The sequence below is a fragment of the Echiichthys vipera genome (genome assembly GCF_963691815.1).
Source record: "Echiichthys vipera genome assembly, chromosome: 11".
NCBI classification, from domain to species: Eukaryota; Metazoa; Chordata; class Actinopteri; order Perciformes; family Trachinidae; genus Echiichthys; species Echiichthys vipera.
In genome coordinates, this window is record NC_139836.1 from 13,803,976 (window position 1) to 13,824,070 (window position 20,095).

Genomic DNA, 20,095 nt, shown 5'->3' on the forward strand with positions numbered 1-20,095 from the left:
TTTAGGGGGGACATAGGGATAGGGCCATTCAATACTTGACACTTCAATAAATGCCTGAAAGAAGTTATCGGCTTCATCTTCTGGGGACCATGAATGTTTGAACAGAATCCATCCATTTTTTGAGATATATCAGTCTGGTCCGAAGTGACTGACTGTGATTGAGTCTGCCTTTAGCCTGGCATACAACAAAAACCCTTTAACCAGTTACTGCACTTAAAACAAACCTAATGATTGTAAAAAGTGACCTCAAAAGTCCAAACTCTAGAAACTTTATCAAGATTAAATTTAGAGGAACATTTAACAAACTAGAGAAAAAGGGGACAAGAAATTACACCGTCTGCCTTTCCTATTGACTGTACACTGTATGGTCATGCAGTGGTATAATAAAGTGCTGATTGAATATGCCTGTACTATGTCTGGGGCTAACTATGTCTTATTTCCAAGAGTAATCGCAAAATAAAAATGACTTTTTGTACCTGATTTCTTCAAGCCTGGTGGATTAATGTCTGTAATAATTGAATTGCATATAAGAAACAAAAAATGCAAGCGTCCAGCTATGGACACTTTCTGACAGAACAGGGCCGCGTTTTAGACATTTTCTGGCCAGTACTAGTGGTTAAGTAATAAGCTAGATGTAAACATATTAACCATACTGGCACAGTGTGTGCTCAGTCTACTCTACGGGAAAATCCTGAATGTGCAAACCTCGGTTTAATGCTGCTGCAGATTGGGTCATTGCTCGGTCTTTAAATCAGGAAAGATGAGACGGAAAAGATATGAAGACATGTAAAAAATCTACCATCGTTTCATCACATTTCCACAGTATGATAGCAAAATAATCATGATAATAACAATAACAATTATTATGATAATTATTGTCTCTATAATTTGTGGTATTGTAAGGTCATGTTTGCAAGGGTGTAGGGAGGAGTGTGAAGACTGTGCAGTCTGAAACAATGGGAGGATGGTCTCGTCACTAGATTTGGGGAGCAAAAGGTCAAGGGGTCAAGGTGAGACACGCAGACGCGACAAAATGATACATGTAGATAAGAGGCACATATTAAAGCCAGGCTTCCCCGGAGGGTGAGCCAGAAGAGCTGCACGCACATGCACACTCAGGCCTCAGACTATCATTTAGCCAACACTGAGAAAACACATCATGATGTTTTGGGTGATTATCAGTCTGCTGCTGGAGGTTGTTGTGGTGGCAGGTGTCGGTGAGTGTCACATTTCTTTTTTCTTTTTTTTTTTCCTCTATTGTATTGTATTGTATTGTATTGTATTGTAAGATTGTACTAGAATTGTTGTACTAGAATGAGGTTGTGTCTGATTTTTTACCTTTACTGTAGGAGAAGGCTGACATTATTCTATATTTTTTATTTTTTTCAACAAATCCCTTGAAAAGACCAAAACCAACAATGGGTTAGTCTGTCATCCAATAGTTGCGGACTTCCTTAAACCAACCCGGCACTCATCTTTAATTCTTCTATTGATGATATTTAAAAACGGGTCACAGCTTCCATAATAAAAAAAGAAAAGAAAAACGCTTAGTAATTAACAATAAGTGGGAGTTGTAACTTTCAACAAATGTTACCCAAACCGGGGTAAATAGTGCATTTCATGCCCTTTCAGCAGCGGATTAACACACATTTGGCGCTGTAGTAAGTATTTACAGCAGTAGGTTGGTGGTACAATCGCCTGGCTCACTGATGTGTTTTTAATGGTTTTTGGACAATACTATGGCACAGAGGAATAGGATATATCAGGCTTTGACCACACAGGGAGAACATTAAGAGCAATCTATTGTCTGTTTTCTAGACAGTCGAAAGAAAAATAGAATATTGCTAGCTTTATCCTTTAACAAAAAAAAAATGATTTGAAAGAACAATAAGGTTTTTTACTCTGTTTCTCCAGGGCAGCTCCACCTTCCCTTAGTAAGCACATAAAGTTATTCAAGCCCCACCTGGAAGATTTAACACTCCCATTAGTATACACTTGCATGAGTCAGCTATGTGCTCTGCCCCCTCTGTGCTGCTCGAGCTGGAACACAGTTGGTCAGCTGTATGTCTCCAGAGCCGGTCGTTTACGCTGTCAGTGGGCACAAGCTGTGGATTGATCCCTCTGCTTATATTGGAGCAGCCGGTAGTGACAAGATGGACTTGCCATTAGTGGACATGGAGGGGGGGACAGGATGTGTGTGGTGACACCATTTATGGTCACAAAATTAGTACCATCTCACACAAATTTTTCGTCATAGCAAAACAAGTATACCAGTCAGTTAATTTGGAGTATGTTTTCATGTTGTGAAAGCAGCATGAGGAAAATATAGCTATCGTTAACCTCTGGTCAACCTCAGCCTCTCTTTGAGGTCACACTGAAAGCACTTTTCGTACAGGATACGGGAAAGCATAAACATGGATATTTTTAGAGTAATCCAGCTAAATGAAAAGCCCAGAGTCTGGTTATAGTGGTTGTTATCGCTCCACTCAAGTGTTATGTTGCAGTTGTCAGCTGTCATGTTCCCTATCACTAAAGATGCTTTATTGCCCGGCTACTCAGTCTCCTGCTGGTTCTTCATCCCTGCTGATTCTCAGTGATTAACACTTAACTCTTGCCCACTTTGCTTGCTCCTACAATCCCTCATGCAGTCTTCTTTTCCTTTTGTTTTATGTCTACCTCTTAATTACACTATCAGAGGGCATGAGAAGGGGGAGAGACTATTGATTGTTTTTGCTGCACTTTGTTTACTCTGCTCGTTCAGCTGTTCTCCTGATTCTGCAAAGTTGGCCATAGTGAAAAGAGTCAGCACTGACGGGACTGGATAAAGAGTTCTTTGTGGACGGCTTGTTGGCTTTTAGTTCAATTAGAATTGACTCTGTTACAGTTTATCTTGACGGTCCAAAGGTTGCAACAAAGGTCCTCGACCAAATTCAAACGGAGGTTACAAAAATATCTGCATGGCTATACAACAATAAAAGGAACAAATAATCTTCATAATTTGGGTAATGTAATAGTACACAAGTATTAGGTGAAAAAATATGCTCACAGTTTCAAAAGTAAAAGTAACTAAGGTGGTATATATGTACTCCATATATGTATATTGTAGCATTATTGTGTAAGCAGCTAATTTTAACAATTCCTTATACTCCAATGTGTGATTTAAGCCATATAATTTTGTAAACATATCATACGTTTAGTATGTACAGTCTTAAACAAAAACACACCAACGAATTAAAGTTTTGAAATAAATGTTGTGTAGTAAATTTCATACAATATTTAGCTCTGAAATGCAGTAGACTAGCTCAAAATGCAGTTTAAAATGGAAATGCTCAGTAGGGTAAAGTACGTGTAGTAAATTACTTTCCACCACAGCCCTTTCTGACTCTAAATTGTTTTTATTGCTTCTCTGACTCATCCTCCTTATCTTAAAACACACATTTACATCATGTTCATCTTTTTTTTCCCCACGCATGTGCAAATAAGTCTTGTTCATCTTTGCCACCTCAGCCCTGGACCCGTGCTCTGCCTACATCAGCCTGAATGAACCCTGGAGAAACACAGACTACCACGTCAACCAGTCATCCGGCGTGCCCCTGTGTGACAGCCACGTGTCTGGAGAATGGTACCGCTTCACTGGCATGGCCGGGGATGCCATGCCAACCTTCTGCGTCTCTGAGAATCACTGCGGCACCCATGCTCCAATCTGGCTCAACGGCAGCCACCCTCAACCCAACCAGGGCATCGTCACCTTGCCTGTCTGTGCCAGCTTTAATGACAACTGCTGCCACTGGAACGCCAGTGTCGATGTGAAGGCCTGTACCGGAGGATACTTTGTCTATCGCCTGCCCAGACCCTCAGTCTGCTTCCATGTTTACTGTGGCCGTGAGTGAGCACGTCGGATATGTACAAAATGAATCTTTACATCCAATAACCCAGTTAACTTTTCATTTTAATGACTATCGTGCTAATGTGTGTGTGTGTGTGTGTGTGTGTGTGTGTTTGTATGTGTGTGTGTTGCACAGATTTCTATGATATCTGTGATGAGGTGGACTGTGCAGGTCCCAGATGTCCCGAGTCTGAATGTCGCTGTGCACCTGGAACTGTCCTGGGACCAGACAGACAAACATGCCTGGGTGAGACACACAAGAGGAAGGAAGAGTGGGGGCAGATAAGCTGTGTAACAGGCGTGGAAGACAGATAAGATGGAAATAGTTTCTGAAAAACAATAACAAGAAAAACAATCAGACTGGCTTTGACAAATACATTCTTACAGTATATCTGTTTTTGGGCTCTTTGTTTTTTTTATTGTTCTTATTCAAATGTCCATGTTTACTTGACTTAATGTGATATTCAAAATATGGAGCAGAGCCTACAAAGAAAACTAATGTCATGAGGATCAAGTGATTTGCTTCTTTCGTCGTGTTAATTTCATTTTATCAATTAAAACATCACCATCATCAAATCAATTTAAGCCCCTGAACACCCACACAGGTGTTTTCAGTTATTCTGGCTGATTAGACCTCTGCTTGGGTTGAAGGTGGGGGGGCTTTAAAGAGAATTGGATGGGAATTTATGAGGTCATAAATGTCCGTCTACCAATAAGAATGATAAAGGTGTACTTTGTCCCGCCTTAACAGGTAAAACAAAGCTAACAGGAGACTCAGGAAGATCTCAATCAATCACAGTCACACCCACACAGTCCTGAGAAGAGGTCTGATCAACAGATTAACTGAAAACACCTGTGTGGGTACTCAGGGGCTTTAACATTTTAACAGCTGTAATTGTGTTGTCTTCAGAGATACTTCACTTTCACGTTCATCCATGTGGAATTTCCATTTATTGAATTAGAAAGTTCATCCTGATCTTAAACAGTAGTTTGAAAAAAAAAAACATTTTACAGGGGACCTATTGTTCTCATTTTCTGGCCCATACTTGGACCTATAGTTGTGACATCACAACAGTACAGAAGTCATTTAAAGACATAGTTCCTGAATACGGGCTGTGTGCATTTTTCCATGGATTTGGCATTTTAAAACTTTCAGTGTTTATATAGCTCCTCGACCTTCTTTATAATTAAAAAACGATATGGAAATCTCACAATATGCGACCTTTCACTGACGGTTAGATTATATTCTACTTTGCATAACTTTTCTGGGATTTTCAACTCCATCAGCTCCTCTTTTTCAGCTGAGCAAACTCCATTTGCTCCATGCCCTTTACCCCAATTTAACCATGTATCCATGACTGTTAGCTAACTGTTTTCAACAGCCGCACACTCGTTATCATATCATTGCTGAGATATTATAGCTGACTCAATATGTGGATATACCTTTTAAGTCAAATTGTAAATTATGTTTAATAAAATAAGCAACTCCACAGTCTTTCCGCCCTGAGGCTCAAGTGCCCATGTCTGTCCCAGACATTTTTATCTAGTTTCTATAACCTGTGCACCATAGGAGGTATTTTAATATTCATATATAATTGAATAGCATACCATTAGAATTGTTTCTGTTTTACTTATTCTAAATGATAAGATAGATCATAAAATATGAAGAATGAGCGCAAAGCCTGATGAAGTAATCAGCAATAATCTATTATATTGCAGTCTCCCCTCAAGATGTGTGTGTGTGTGTGTGTGTGTGTGTGTGTGTGTGTGTGTGTGTGTGTGTGTGTGTGTGTGTGTGTGTGTGTGTGTGTGTGTGTGTGTGTGTGTGTGTGTATGGTACGCTGGATGGTACACCTAATGACAGGTGACAGGCATGCAGTGGGAACCTAGCCGACCTGAAAACTCCCATTATCTCATTATTCATCCATCAACCAAATCTGCCTTTCCCTGTCTCAGAAATAACTAAATTTCATTTCTCTCTCCCTCTCTCCCCTCACTCCCTGGCACTCTCACTTTAGTTCCTTTTTTTGAACTCACTCTTTATTATTTCTTTACCAGTCCTCTCAGTATCAGATACACAGTTTTAAAGTCCATTTATCATTCTCCTCCCTGGAGGGAGTTGGTGAATGAGCTCAAGGTGATAAACTCCACCCAGAACTCATCGGTCCATTAAAACATGACTCACCTGATAATAATATCTGACCTAGCTGTGGTGTGTGTTCTATGTTCAGATGTGAATGAATGTGAGAAGGGCAACGGTGGCTGTGCAGAGGTGTGTGTGAACACCAAAGGTTCCAGGCGCTGTGAGTGTGGGCCAGGCCGTGTGCTGGAAGAGGACGGACGCAACTGCAAAGGTGCAGCCATGTTGCGATGGGACACACCAGTTGATGCTGTACAGAGATAGTTAAAAGCCGTGCTTCATATTTTTCTTTTCTCTGTGTTGCCTCTTACAGAGACAGCAGGCTGTCATGTTAACAGTGGAGGCTGCAGCCATGGCTGCTCCTCGCTGCTGGACTCCTATCAGTGCCATTGTCCCAGAGGACTTGACTTGGGAGAGGATAAACGCACATGTCAGGGTGTGTATCAGTATGTGTGTGTGTGTGTGTGTGTGTGTGTGTGTGTGTGTGTGTGTGTGTGTGTGTGTGTGTGTGTATGAGAAAGGTAGATATTGAAAGTAGATATTGGAATAGTCCAAGGTGACGTCCATTAAACCTTGCTTATCAAAAACCCAAAGATATTCAATTTAGGGCTGCAACCATCGATTGTCGTGATAATCTATCTCTCTTTATATAGAGCCAACAAATATATTGTGTGGTATGTTTTCATCTCTTTGTTGTTGTATCCATGCACTCCTTTATTTTATGTAACCGTAATAATATGTCAGATCTTTGTCCCCCTTTCCTGCAGTGCCGGTCCAGTGTGATTCGAGCTCTATTATTGTGTCAGTTCCTAAGGACCTTGTAGGAGGACTGGAGCTCTCCCTGTCCAACTCCTCATGTCGAGGTGTCTCCAATGGCACACACATCAACCTCAGCTTCAGCCTCAAGACCTGCGGTACATTAGTGGAGGTCAGAGACATTGGGTTGAACATTTTTAGGCTGCATGAGCCCAGGGTTTAGTCTCTACGTTAGGGCTGGGAAAAATATTTGACTGTAAACTAAGTTTTGACCTCCAGGTGACAGATGACAAGATTGTGGGGACCAACCTGGTGACAGGCCTCCCTAGGAGCAGCCCAGGCAGCAGCAGGGACTTGATAGTTCGCACCAGCAAGTTAGTGCTCCCAGTCACCTGTGAGTTCCCCCGGGAATACCAAGTGTCGGACGGATACCAGGCAAGTCAGCGAAGCTCAGCCCTCGAACTGGCCGGCCACAGTGAGGGAGTCTTCCCCTTCTCTCTGGAGCTCTTCAAGAGCGCAGAGTTCTCGGAGCCTTACCGCAACCCGCCCCAGCTCCGCCTGCATGACTCCCTGTTCTTTGGGGTGGAGCCAAAGGAGAGGGTGGAGGGCCTTTCTGCACTGGTGGAAAGCTGCTTTGCCACACCAGGGCCCAAAGCTGACCAGGCACTCAAGTATTTCCTCATCAAAGACGGGTGAATGTTGTGGAAGTTTTATTAGTTTTAATGCCACATCTTGTACTGTTTGCAAACTTATTGCAACAGCCTTGAACCAGAAAGTAGCACTGCTGGAAGAGTATGTCCATAGCTTTTTGGAATTAATATTTCTGTTTTGATCATGAAGTTAATAGCTTAAATACTTTATTATATCTTAATAAAGGATTTAAAGGATTTAAGCTCTCAAGTTCATGATCACTTTTACATTTGCAGGTCAGGTACGTCTTCCAAGAAAAAAATTCTAAATTCTGATCAGATCTGATCTGATTTCACCAACTGTGGTTGATTATAAAAACCTAACATTTATCAACTGGAAAGCCAAAGAAAAAGATGAGATGGTAATAGCTTGTTTAGCAATGACCAATTATCACCAAAGAAACTGCTTTTTTAGGTAACTCCAGACAAACTTTTACTTTGTGCAGCACCTGGATTCTTGAGACATTATGAGAGCACATAAAATTAATCTTGTCAGGTTTCAAATAATGTGTTTGTGTTTCGTCAAACTGATCTAATTTTAAAGGCTCACACTCCCATCTAGGGCTTCAGAGGCTTGGCTGTTCGTGAATATGCAGAAAACATTCAGCTGCCAGAGTGATGGGTAAAGTGTGTCGGCTCACCTGTTGCTTTCTTAGCCTCCTCTAATACCTGTCACTTTATTGACAGTTCATTTGTATACATTTAGCATACGGACATGAAAACAAAACCTATTCGCACAAAGGGGAAACTCGGCTGCCCTGTTCCATTGCGGCACTCAGAAACACGTAGTTTTGAATCTCTTAATGACTCTGGTCAAACTCTCCAACCAACACTGGCCTCATTATTAGGTAAGCCCACACCCCTAGCATGACAGACATGCAGGACAGCCAATCAGAAGATTTTTTTTAAAAAACTCACAGCAGCCCTTGCGAGACTCGTTTCCCACCCACCTATTCTAACCTTTGCGAAGTCAAGGTCAATGTTTAAAACTAGCCTTCTAACCTTAACCATTCGAGGTCAAAACCTAACTTTAATGATCTAGACACGACCAATGTTTGTTCAAACAACAATGGAGGCTCCTAAAAAAGTTTGTTTAGATGCTGCAATAGCATCAGTTACAATAAAACTGGAGAGTATTTCTTCACTGAAGGAAGGGCAAGGAACGTCACTGAAGACTTCTCTGAATGCAAGAGATGTTTTAGCTCTTGTCCCGACTGGCTTCAGCAGCCTGTGACAGCCAGATGGTTCATCCAACAGACTCTTTAAAGTGTCTGTCTCATGCACACTGTGACAACTGCAGAGCTCTGTCTGTTTAATACTGTCTCATTAATAAGAGAAATGCTTTTGGTTCTGCAAGTTTAATTGCCCTTATAATAAACGTCTACAGGGTCAGACCCAGCTAGTTCCACAAAGCCTCAGCATCAACTGCTTCACGATTATAGGACACTTTCCACTCTTTCAAGGAAATGTCACATGAAAAAATGCCACAGGCCTCATACTCTGATTAATGTGAGAGAAAAGAAAACAGGAATAGTAGAAAAATTGGAATGCATAACAGCCTTATTATCTGGGGAACACTCACTTTTGGTAAAGCATTTCTCCACTGTTACTCTATGGACTCCAACAGAGCGGGACTCTAATCTAATTTCACGATTTCCTATTAAAAATACAAGTGTCTGAGGGCCTTGGGGCTGCTAACCCTGATGAAGTGGCTTGTTAAAAACACTAAATCATGACTACTACGTTAAGCTGTCAACCACATGTATGACTATTTTTCCTCTTTGGCTTCTTATTCAGGTGTATCTCTGATGAAACAGTGACTCAGTACTCATCAAAGGACCAACTCTCTAAGCACTACCAGGTCCCGGTCTTCAAGTTCATTGGCAAGGACAATCGAGTGAGTAAAAAAGAAACATGCTGGGAGCCAGCTGGCGAGTGTGTGTGGGCTTATGTCTTTGTGGCACTATACTGTTAGGATTGCTGCTTTCTCATATACTTGAATCAGGTTAGGACATTGACAGACGCGTTCTCACTTGCTGGAAATACTCTGTTTGGCACACGGGGAGAGCGTGTAGGAGGCAGGACATGATTACATGACATTGATGGAGCCAGTGTATATTTGGATCTTAAAGTATCTTGCCGCTTCTTGAATTTGTCTGACGATTTCAGCGTCGGCCCTTACCTACAGTTCCCGAATCTTGTTGTCTCTCCAGTTAGACAATTTCATTGACCCCTCGACAATCCCCCTTCTTCTTCTCCTTTGGATGTTTGTTTTCCTCCCGTTTGGTGCAAACCACATGATAGAAACATCCTCAACACGCCCACTCACTCACTCACTCACTGTGAATGCTCCAGACAATGAGCGACTCTATTCACACATGGGCTCAATCAGACATTAAACAGACTTTGTACTAGGGAGCCAGCAGTGTAAAGTCTGTTAAATGTCACTGGTGTGTGTGTAAAAGTTGCTATGGTGTGTCCTTAGACTGTGGTGGCCTTCTTCTACTCAAAACAAGCTTGTCTTCTCTGTTCACAGCAAGTGTTCCTCCATTGCCAGGTGTTGGTATGTGGGGCAGGAGACTCCCATTGCGCTCAGCGTTGTCACGGACGTGTCCGCCGAGAGGTTCGGACCGGTGAACCTCAGGAGCAGCACACACTGAGTGGAGGCCCCATCTTTATCCTGCCTGACTGAGCCTTGGTGCTAACATAGAGCCATCAACTCAAACAGGCAGAAAACACCATGAGAGCAGCACAGTAACATTTATATTAAAGGAGACTGACAATTTCAGTTGATTTGGTTTTAAAAGTTCCTTGTATACACATATACATACAGTATTACAGTATATACATTCTTCCTTATTCCTATCTAAACTCTTGAGTTCTGCATAATGCATCAAAGTGTGTGTGTGTGTGTGTGTGTGTGTGTGTGTGTGTGTGTGTCATTGCCACTTGTCTTGCCGCGGAGGTTGCATTCACCAGATATTTTCCATCATTTAACAATGATGGTAAAATCCGAAGGCTATCCGTCTTTTTTTGACAGACTGGAACACAGAGGGCGATCTACCCTAAATTGCAGCACGGAGAAGCAGGAGGAGAGTTTACAGACACAATGATTGTGGAGGATTTGGTATCAAAGCAAAAAGCCAAAAGCTCCTTTTTTAGCAATATTTGGGAAGATATAAACCCAAGGCTAATAGGGAACCTGATAATATTAATAAGGCAATTGGAATGCTGCGCAGGTGCACCCACTCTGCTGTGGAAGCTTGGCCAGAAATCAACAGATATTGCTGTTATCACAGCAGCTGAGTGTCTGAAGTTTCTTTAAAAAGCAAAATAATTGTGATGAAGAATTCCTTTTTTATTTATCCCGCAAGGGAAATTGGTGGTACAATGGCTGCCGTGTTTGAGTGGCCTGTTGTCACTGCGGGGAAAATCTTCCATCTGCTTTGTGGTGTCGACATGACAAGTGACTGCATGGTTGCCCGTCTGTGTTCATCTTTTCTCTCCATGCCCTTATAATGCATTATCTATAAGCTTGTTCTGTAAATCAATTATTAAAAAATGAAAATGAATGAAGGAAAAATATGTCTTATTATCATTTAAAACATAAAATTAAGTGTAATAATAGATTGTGACGGAAATTTTACGACCCTGTCCGTCAAAGTGATGGACAACAAACAGTCTAACACAAACTCTGCCTGGCAGCATAATTTACTGACATTAAAGTGAGTGGCATTTCTATTAGAAATCATTTGGAGGGCCCACAGTTCATTTGTAACAACTACAGCATGAAGGATGTTTTTCTAGGTCACATTTTCAAGCATTTCTCAGGCTTGATTACAGTTTAAAGATTTAATGGATTTATAGAAGTTGTTTATATTTTACACCATCACTGACTTGAAAAATACATGTGGAACACCCGTAGATGTATTCTGACTCATTTGCTCAGTAATGGCTGGGGGTGGGGTTCACGTTGGTCACACATCCCAGTGTGTTGGGAAAGAGATAACAGTATCTGTGTCTGGAAATAATCATACGCTTCAACGCTGACAATTAATCTAGAATTACTCTAGAATCTAGAATCAGTTAAAATGCAATTAGTCATGTATTTATTCATACAAAAATAACAAATAACTTACATCAAACATTAACACTGTAGCTGTAATAGGCGATTCAATTTACATGACACTGACTTAAATTGTTACTTGTTACTATCAAGAGGAAATTAATCCAACTACAGCACCCTTCCCACCAGGCACTTTGTTTGGAGTCATCATAGTAATTTATGGTAATGGAGTCACAGAGGCCGAAAAATGGCCTAAAATGAAATGGAATGTATAACATGCATGTTAATTAAGATCCTGAGTCATATTCAGATAATGTGCTTCAGTACTGCTTATGAATAAAACCTGAGAAACTGTTCATATGCATTCCCCATTTATGTTTTTTTCTTTTTTCTTTTGTTTTTACTCCCAGCCTGTGAATCCTAAAAGATTCTTGTGAAGTATCTCCTCTTTGACAGAAATCCTATAAATATACAGTATAATATGTTGTGTTCTACAGTATATCACAGTTCATCCCTCTCCTCTCCCTCGCAGACACACGCTGCCCTCTGGCTGTTCATGTAAGGCCTGCAACCCAGAGTCCCCACTGTGCTGTGCAGAGCGTCCGCCATTGATTCACAGGCTGAGAAGAAAAGACATAGGGATAGGAGGGAGGAAAAGTTTTGTATTAAATTGGATAACACACAATGTTTGTGAGATTTTCCTGGTGGCAGTGGTGGAATATCACTGAGTACATTCAATGTAAGTACAATCTTGAGGTACTCAGAGGGAACTGTAGTACTTTTAGTACTACATTTATTTGACTCTTGTAGGTTAAATTTTACACAAGAAAACATGATATACTTATATCATATGATGCAGTACTATACTGTTATCTACATTGAGAAACTCTTACATGTATTTATTTGTGTCCTTTAACTTAAATAAGTTTTTGATTGCAAGACAAGTAAAGGATTTGAGTACTTGTGTTGGTCACATGCATAATACCCTATATATACTGTATATTTCGCCCCGGCCAAAAAAAAGGTGGAAGTAAATATCAACACATATCTCACCTTGCACCTTCGACACAAAGCCCAGACTCTTCTTAAGGTCGGAGCAGATGCCATGAACACACAAGCGAAACCTGGAGTCACAGTCGGACTTGCTTGCGCCACAAGTGTCATAGCAGACGTCGAGCTGGTTACAGCACTCTGTCATAGCAGGGATCCCCAGGTCGAGCTGTCGAAAGAAAGAAGTTTATTGTGTCACTGCAGTTAATTCATACAGAACCATGCATTTCCAGCTGTTATGGTTGCGGTTAGCTCCATTATATGGGCTTAATTAAGTAGTTCTGGGCTGTTGGTGCTATGAACATGCCACCTACAGCTGCATTCACCTGGAATCCCACCAGAGAGGAGCTGCAGCCGTTGGGCTCTGGGAGCTGGTAGCCGGGACGAGGTTGAGGATGTTCTCCTAAGAAGACAGATGCTCCATTTAATACTAAAACCAAAGTAAAGGCATGTCAACAAACTAAAGTCGTCATGTCCACCAAGTCAGGATATCTCTGTTCTTTGGTGGGCTGTTTTTATAGATATGTATGATGTAACTTATGTTTTGGAACATCTGTATTGATTGTGTAACTGTATGTACATCTCGATCCCAGACTGATAACCAGAATGTATTCATGTTTCCTTATCAGCAGCCCAAGGGCCTAGCATGTTGTAAATAAGAAGCTGATAAACTAACAGCAGAGGGAATGATTGCCACTTAAAGTGTGCTGAGGAAAGAAAATACATAGCAACAGAGGGAATAAGGGATATGGATAACATAACAGATCTGGCTATCTCTGAGTTTCCCTACAGGCCACTAAAAGACTTGTGGTTTTCAGTAACAGTTTGTCAATTCATGAGTTTTGCTCTTACCATATCTGCAGCGGTACTCGCAAACACCATCACGTCCCCCCACCAGCTCCACTAGGGAGTCAAAGTACCCGTGCATAGTCTGGAAACTATTTCTTATTGAGTTGATGCTCCAAATGTTATCGTCTTCATGTGCCAGGGTTTTTTTCGGGGACTGGTTAGTGTGGACAGGTCTGATGTCATTCTCCTCCTCCGCCTCAGAAGAAGAAGGCTGCTCCCCTCTGACTGCTTCACCAGTAAGCAGAGCAGGGGCGTCTTCAGCAGGCCTATCGCTGTCTCTCTCCGGCTCTTTGGCTGTTGCGCCATCTGCTACTGGGACATTCGCTTCTGGTTTGTCAGCTTCTGGGTTATCCACTGCAAGAATTTTAGCCAATACATGGATACCACCAAAAATGGAATTAGCTGTAGGTTCCTCAGCTGCAGGTGAATCATCATCTTGGGTATCTGCAGGAGTAACTGCTGCATCTACAGAGGTAGTTGCTACAACACCATCTACGGGGACCTCCTCCTCCTTTTCTTGACTCTGGTAGTGGCCTAAAGTGGCACACATGCCTGTGGACACGCAGAGGAGGAGCAGAACCACAGTCCGAAGCAGCATGGTGTTGAACTTGTGACAATCCAAGCAGAGGAAACTATTCACAAGGCGTGAGGTGTTGTTAACAGGATGAGAAGAGCTTAGACAGTGAGTAACAACAACACACTGCTCTTACTGCCAGCCACAGAGCAGACTTTGACCTATGATTAGGTTCTAGCAGACAGCAAGGCATTCTGTCATGTTAGGGGCAAAGGTCACCCCATATCAATTCAAAGAAAGCTTCTAAAATTCCTCTAATCCTCTCATTCTCTATAATTTCATCACAGTTTTTATCCAAAAAGCTATAATTGGATTTTTATGATTCAAAAGTCACAAGTTAACTCGAGCCTGGGAGAAGAACCCTCTTCTTGTTCTCTTTCACACGTCTAATGCTGGTATTTCAGCCTGTGACCTTTATCAAGACCTCACAAACTTCAACATATTTTTACTGTGCTTTTGATAAAGGTCACAGACTAAGGGCGCGCTCACACTATCAATTAAATGACACTTCAGCATTGCATAAGTACAAACAGGTCATTATCTTATTCATTCAGTCTCTGCTGCCCTCTGGTGTTTGAACAGTAATGTGTTCTCAGTGCTGTGGAAGTTGATTTTTTTGTCCTATTTAGTGTCCCTGTCCAACAACAGAGGTCTGTTTTAAGCATACCATCTGTGAATTATGTTATGAAGTTTCAGGTTTTATTCAGCCAGTGAAAATGAATACTTACTATTGTCTCCTGTAGCAAGAAATGAGAGGGCTTGTCCTCCTTATCCTCTGTGGTGTAATGTTCACGCACAGCTCCAAACAGAATAAATCAGAAGAACATGGCTGTGACAATATCCAGGCCTGTTGTTCTGCCTTGAAAGAGTTCTCTTTTTAATCTATAAACATTGAAGTTAGGCTGTACATACAAATTGTTTGATTTTCACATTAAGATGGAATACTAAATGGACTGACCTGGGCCACTATAACAACATATGTGAAGTGTCAAATACAGTGCTGTGAACCAGACATTCTCTAACTAAATACAGTTACTTAAAGCTGTATTTAATTCAAATTATGAGGAATGAGGTACTTTCATGAGATATTTTCATTTTATGCTACTTTATACTACTTACTTAATACTTTTCCACATTTCAGAATCAAATATTGTACTTTTTACTACACTATGTATATATTTTACTTACATAACACACGCTTGTCTTCAGAGGCGGGATTAAACCACCAGTATATAAACTAGCTAGTATAAGATTAGCCTCATAAGGCATACTTTTGAATCATATGTACATTTAACTATTAATATTTATGTACTTTTACTTAAGTCTATATGCAGAACTTTTAATGGAGTATGTGCATATTGTGTTATTGATTTATTTCTGATACTGGAGGTATTATTAAGCTATGATCTACAGTTTTATTTCTGGACAAATGTATTTTCTATTTGTACTAAAGATACAAAGATAAGGTAACAAAATTAAGTTGCTTGCTAATAAATAGATATTCCCTCATTTTATTGCACGTTGGAACGTCAATCTCAAGACATGATCCTCTGGTTTATATGCTGATGAAGCAATTCACTTTCTGTTTGTAGATCACCATGTATTTCATCCCACAACATCCTAGTGGCAAAACATAGGAAAGCAGCAGCAGTGAGTAAAAAAAGAGTCACAGTTTTCCGGGTCAAATGTCACAGTATGTGCAATATAGCATGTACCGCACCGTCTTATGGCCTTGCTTGCTTTCTCTCTGTTCAGCACCCCGTTGATGTTGTTTTCCAGATCCTTGAAAAATAAAGAGTAAAAATCATGACCCACTATTACAGAGATATATGCATTTAAAATCTGTATTACTTAAACAACTTTGATACAGTAGGAAAAGGTCAAATTGCCTTGCCTTGTTGGTGGTCTTTAGACAGTCATTTGATGCTATCATCCTCACTATCTCTGTCTGGAAGTAAACAGAAAAAAAGCTTAATAAAAGTCAAGCTGTGCTGTTCATACATTTGTGAGGAACACAGCAGAATATACAGTATGAGTATAAGCAGACAGATGAACTATTAGCACTTTTAAGGCTTTGATGCTTCTTTCAGTGGCTGTGGTTGTTACAGAGGACACTAGCTTCTCCCGAATCTCCTCCTCCAGCTGTTGGATCTCCCTCCACGTGTTCAACACCTTAAGCCTCTTGGATTGGACACTGTTGGTGCGGCTGATGGCAGCTCCTCTGTCCTGCAGCCCGGACAGAGATGTATCTGTCCACACACAGAAGAGCTGAGCATAAACGCACTATGATGTACTCACCTGCAGGCATTAGAAAGTCACAGATGACTCACTGAAACCACAAAACTCTCTTTTTGGCTGTTGGCATGACGAAGCAATAATTAGTTCAGTCTGTCCACAACAGAGACATAGGACATTTAAAAGTTAGCATGTGCTGTTGCCTGCAGGGTGATATACAGCAAATGCTTAGAAGTGGTTTACCAAAGATAAAATCTACCAGTGTAGTCTTGAGACTTACTCTTCATCTCAATGTCCTCTGGGCCTACGACAGCTGGAACATTCTGTGATTCATTTTGCACTCTGATGTTTAAAAGAAACAAGCAGGCTTAAGATAACAACACCGTATATTATGTATTTTTGTTGGTAGACAGATCCTTGCTGTACCGTTTATTCTCTCCTAGAGCTCTTCTGGCCTCCTGCTCCAGCCTGCAAACCTCTTTTTCAGCATCTTCCAACTCCTTTTGCCTTACTTTGCCATTGCCAAGATCTTCGATTAAAGTATCCTGTGACTGTAACAGAACAACAACAACAACAAAAAACAACAACAAAACATATCAAAAGTTCCATAATGAGCTCATTTTCAGTTTCTTTCCTGTATTTTGGGTTTCTACTCGAACATGATCTGTCTAAAAGGTTCAGTTTTAGTGCCTGAAAAAGCATTTCGACCTGCTTTATAATGCAACAAGACATGTAAATCTCACTTTTTACAATATTGGACCTTTAACACTTGTTTTGTTTGGGACAAACAAAAAAAGGTGCTTGAGAGAAATGCTTGTTCCGTGACTACTGCAAAAAGATTTCAGGATCCAAGAAATTACAAAATCGAACTCTCTGACCCCATAAAAATATTGTGCTATGTCGTGAATACATCAGGATGAACTCTTTCCTTTGAAAAAAGATCCCATTGTAAGCACCCCGGAGGTCAGTTCCTTATGGACAAATTAGCATGAAAATGAATGTCAGGCCCTGGGACAAGAGTTACTGGTGGTCCTTTGAACTGTGACTGAACTATACTTTTGTTACATTACAAAAGTCCTTGTATTCAACGTTGCACAAATAGTTCTACTTTTAGATGATGGAGACTAAGTCTACAAAGTATCAAAAGCATTTTCCAGATCAATCAATGAAAGAGTCAAAGTTTTTTTGACAGAAAAATAAGGCCAGAAAGTTACATTCATGTCTCAGGTGCTTTACCATGTCATGTAGTGATGATTGGGAAGCTATCAAGTGGTTGACGTACAAATCATACTCTGTCTGGAAGAAAAAAGAAAACATTATTTCACTCTATGTAATTTGTTTATTTATTTTTTATTTTTTTATCTTTGTAGATTAAATCAAATTTTTACTGAAATTGAGGTCATATAAGATCAACCTAAATTTACTGCTAATGGGTTTGTCACATTATTTTCATCCACACAAGCTTCATGGCAGTACAACTGATGGTGGAAACACATCAGATAGATAAAATACCCCACTACTGAGTGTTTTTCAAGTTATTGTAATATTTTAGATAGTTTTATATATGTACATATTTTTTTTGTGTCCACATAAAGGATTGTAAAGAGCACTCATTCCTTTATGCAATCCAATAATAGCAAGATTTCAGCTGCATGGCATCCTCACTGTCTATTTATTACAACAAATGAATGTCGAGCAGTGATCAATGTTGTTTATGTGGGAAAATGCACAAACACTAACTGTGCAATTCAAAATTATAAACATACAATGCAACTCTACTGATCAAAGCTACTGTGTGCAAAAAAGAAACTTGCATGATCCTAAAGACACTTCTTATGAATGACCAGTAATGCAACCATTGCCCTGTGATGACCTGCTCCTTGATGCATCATGACCAGGTTCTAGTGGTTGCTCTACTTCCGCTCCCTACACTAGGGACTCACTCTCTCTTGGCTCTAATACGTCTGACGGCACATGCTAAAAATGTGCCAGCTGGTACAGAGGAAATGGAAAAACCTTAATTTCCCTCAGGATGTGTCCAAATACTGGCGAGCCTTCACATACATCATCAAAGACGTCACTGAACACCGCAAGGCGGTCTCTGCTGGGCCAGCTTTGTACTGACAACCTCTTCAGCTCCTGGATATGACACACACACACACACACACAAAACTTTTGCAAGTTAAGGCGTCCACGACAGTCTGAGTGTGTCTTTGTTCATGCAACTTCTGCAAGACAGGACATTTCAAAATTGCCATTGCATGTAAAATTACCATATTAGAAAGCATACAAATTAAAAAAGTGCAATTAGAAAACTAGTTGTGTGTTCTCACTGTTTGTGAGACCACGACCCACCTTTTGTAGTTTCCTCTCATGCATTTCAGCAACATTAACTCTAGCCCAGAGGTCCTGCTTGGCTATGACTTTCCCGCCAAACCTTTGTTTCGTCTTTAGCTGGCCTTCATTATTCAGGCTTTCCTGGTCAGACTGCTGATTCCCCTCCAGGTCACATGAAGAGTTAGACTTTTTCTGAGACAAAGCTCTCTGCTGGAACGGCAGAGTGTTTGAGTAATCTATCTTTGGTAGACTTACATCTTCTCTTTTGTCTGCATGTGATTTGCAACCATTCGCCTGATCTTGTCTTGACCTTGAGACACGGGTCTCTACTAAAGCAGTGCCAGTGGAGAACGCCTCAGAGGGACACTCTTTCATTTCTTTCTTCTTCACAAGGGTCAGTGCCTTTGTCCGTGTCTGCTGGAGGGTCAGTGAGTTTGGGGAGTCTTCTAGGCTCTGAGACATGCTCCAGAAAGACTCCCTTGTCTCCCAGTGAGGTTGACTCTGGCTCAGGCTGCGGGGCCCCAGATGACCTGAGGAGTACGTCAGGATATCAGCCTTCTGACCAGCTTCAGCAGCCAGTAGCAGTCTGCTGATGTCGCTCCTAAAGCACGTGGGCTTTGGCTTACATCTTCTGGACATGGCTATGAAGGCACAAAAATAACGACAAACAAGGTGACAATACACTGCCTATATATGGCAGCAGAACTGTGATGCTCCAATTGAATAAATGCAACCTAAAATGAGAGTAAATTTCTTTAAACTGCATTAACTTAGTGCTTTGTATCCAAGGCAATTAAAAATTAAATTGTATAAAATACTTGTATAACAATGATTACGTCACTAGATAATAATTTAAAGGTAAAGTAACATAAACCTAGTCTGTTATTTAGCCAACAGTGCTAAATAATATGTTGCTTTTAAATTACTGTAAAATATTGCTGATAATCAGTTGAAGCTTGACAACAAAGCATATATACAGAAGCCCTAAATAATAACCTCACCTGTTAGATAATTACACTTTTGTGCGGAGTCACGACAAAAAAAAAACAACTTTCTTCAGCAGTCTGTTCTTAGTCGGTTGCCAAGGAGACCGATGCCTGTGGTGCGTTCAGCGTCTTGAAAAATAATCGTACCCATGAACTTCAAGGTGCTAGATCTCGTTGACACACGATGAGGCACATTATCGAAGCCATAGTGCAGGCTACGATGCAGACAGGCGGTAGGTTTTAAGTTTATGTTTAAAGTAAGTCAAGTTTTAATATGGACATATTCAGGAATAAGCTGGCTAAGCCATTATAAAACGGATATGGCATAGGCTTTTTCATAAAATGATTTACATGATGCAAATAAAGTTTTGTTGTTGAATTATTATTGAATTAAATAAAGATATCAGTCCTCAAATGACTGTACAGGTGAAAGAATTCCACCATTAGAAGAAGGAGTTAATTTTGCAAGTAGGAGAATCACCAACTGAACTGAAGTCAGTCGTTTAGGTTCCAGGCTATGGAGTTCA

General features: G+C 40.7%; 3 protein-coding genes across 3 annotated transcripts; 1 reads left to right on the forward strand and 2 right to left on the reverse strand.

The window, feature by feature from the left end:
• Positions 1-1,159: 1,159 nt before the first annotated feature.
• Positions 1,160-10,163, forward strand: oit3 (oncoprotein induced transcript 3; the record flags this gene model as incomplete). The annotated part of the gene is made up of 9 exons (XM_083922573.1): positions 1,160-1,217; positions 3,508-3,882; positions 4,023-4,133; positions 6,118-6,240; positions 6,340-6,462; positions 6,794-6,954; positions 7,062-7,474; positions 9,269-9,368; positions 10,008-10,163. The coding sequence occupies 9 exons, from the start codon at positions 1,160-1,162 to the stop codon at positions 10,161-10,163; spliced, it is 1,620 nt and encodes a 539-aa protein (XP_083778699.1).
• Positions 10,164-12,038: 1,875 nt separating this feature from the next.
• On the reverse strand, positions 12,039-13,986 carry pla2g12b (phospholipase A2, group XIIB; the record flags this gene model as incomplete). The annotated part of the gene is made up of 4 exons (XM_083923220.1): positions 12,039-12,157; positions 12,591-12,756; positions 12,902-12,990; positions 13,440-13,986. 4 exons carry the CDS (start codon positions 13,984-13,986, stop codon positions 12,039-12,041), a joined length of 921 nt encoding a protein of 306 aa, XP_083779346.1.
• Positions 13,987-15,545: 1,559 nt separating this feature from the next.
• LOC310953953 (uncharacterized protein) lies at positions 15,546-19,221 on the reverse strand (the record flags this gene model as incomplete). The annotated part of the gene is made up of 9 exons (XM_083923221.1): positions 15,546-15,630; positions 15,731-15,792; positions 15,905-15,958; positions 16,075-16,259; positions 16,526-16,587; positions 16,672-16,796; positions 17,482-17,541; positions 18,262-18,384; positions 18,601-19,221. The coding sequence occupies 9 exons, from the start codon at positions 19,219-19,221 to the stop codon at positions 15,546-15,548; spliced, it is 1,377 nt and encodes a 458-aa protein (XP_083779347.1).
• Between the last annotated feature and the right edge of the window lie 874 nt (positions 19,222-20,095).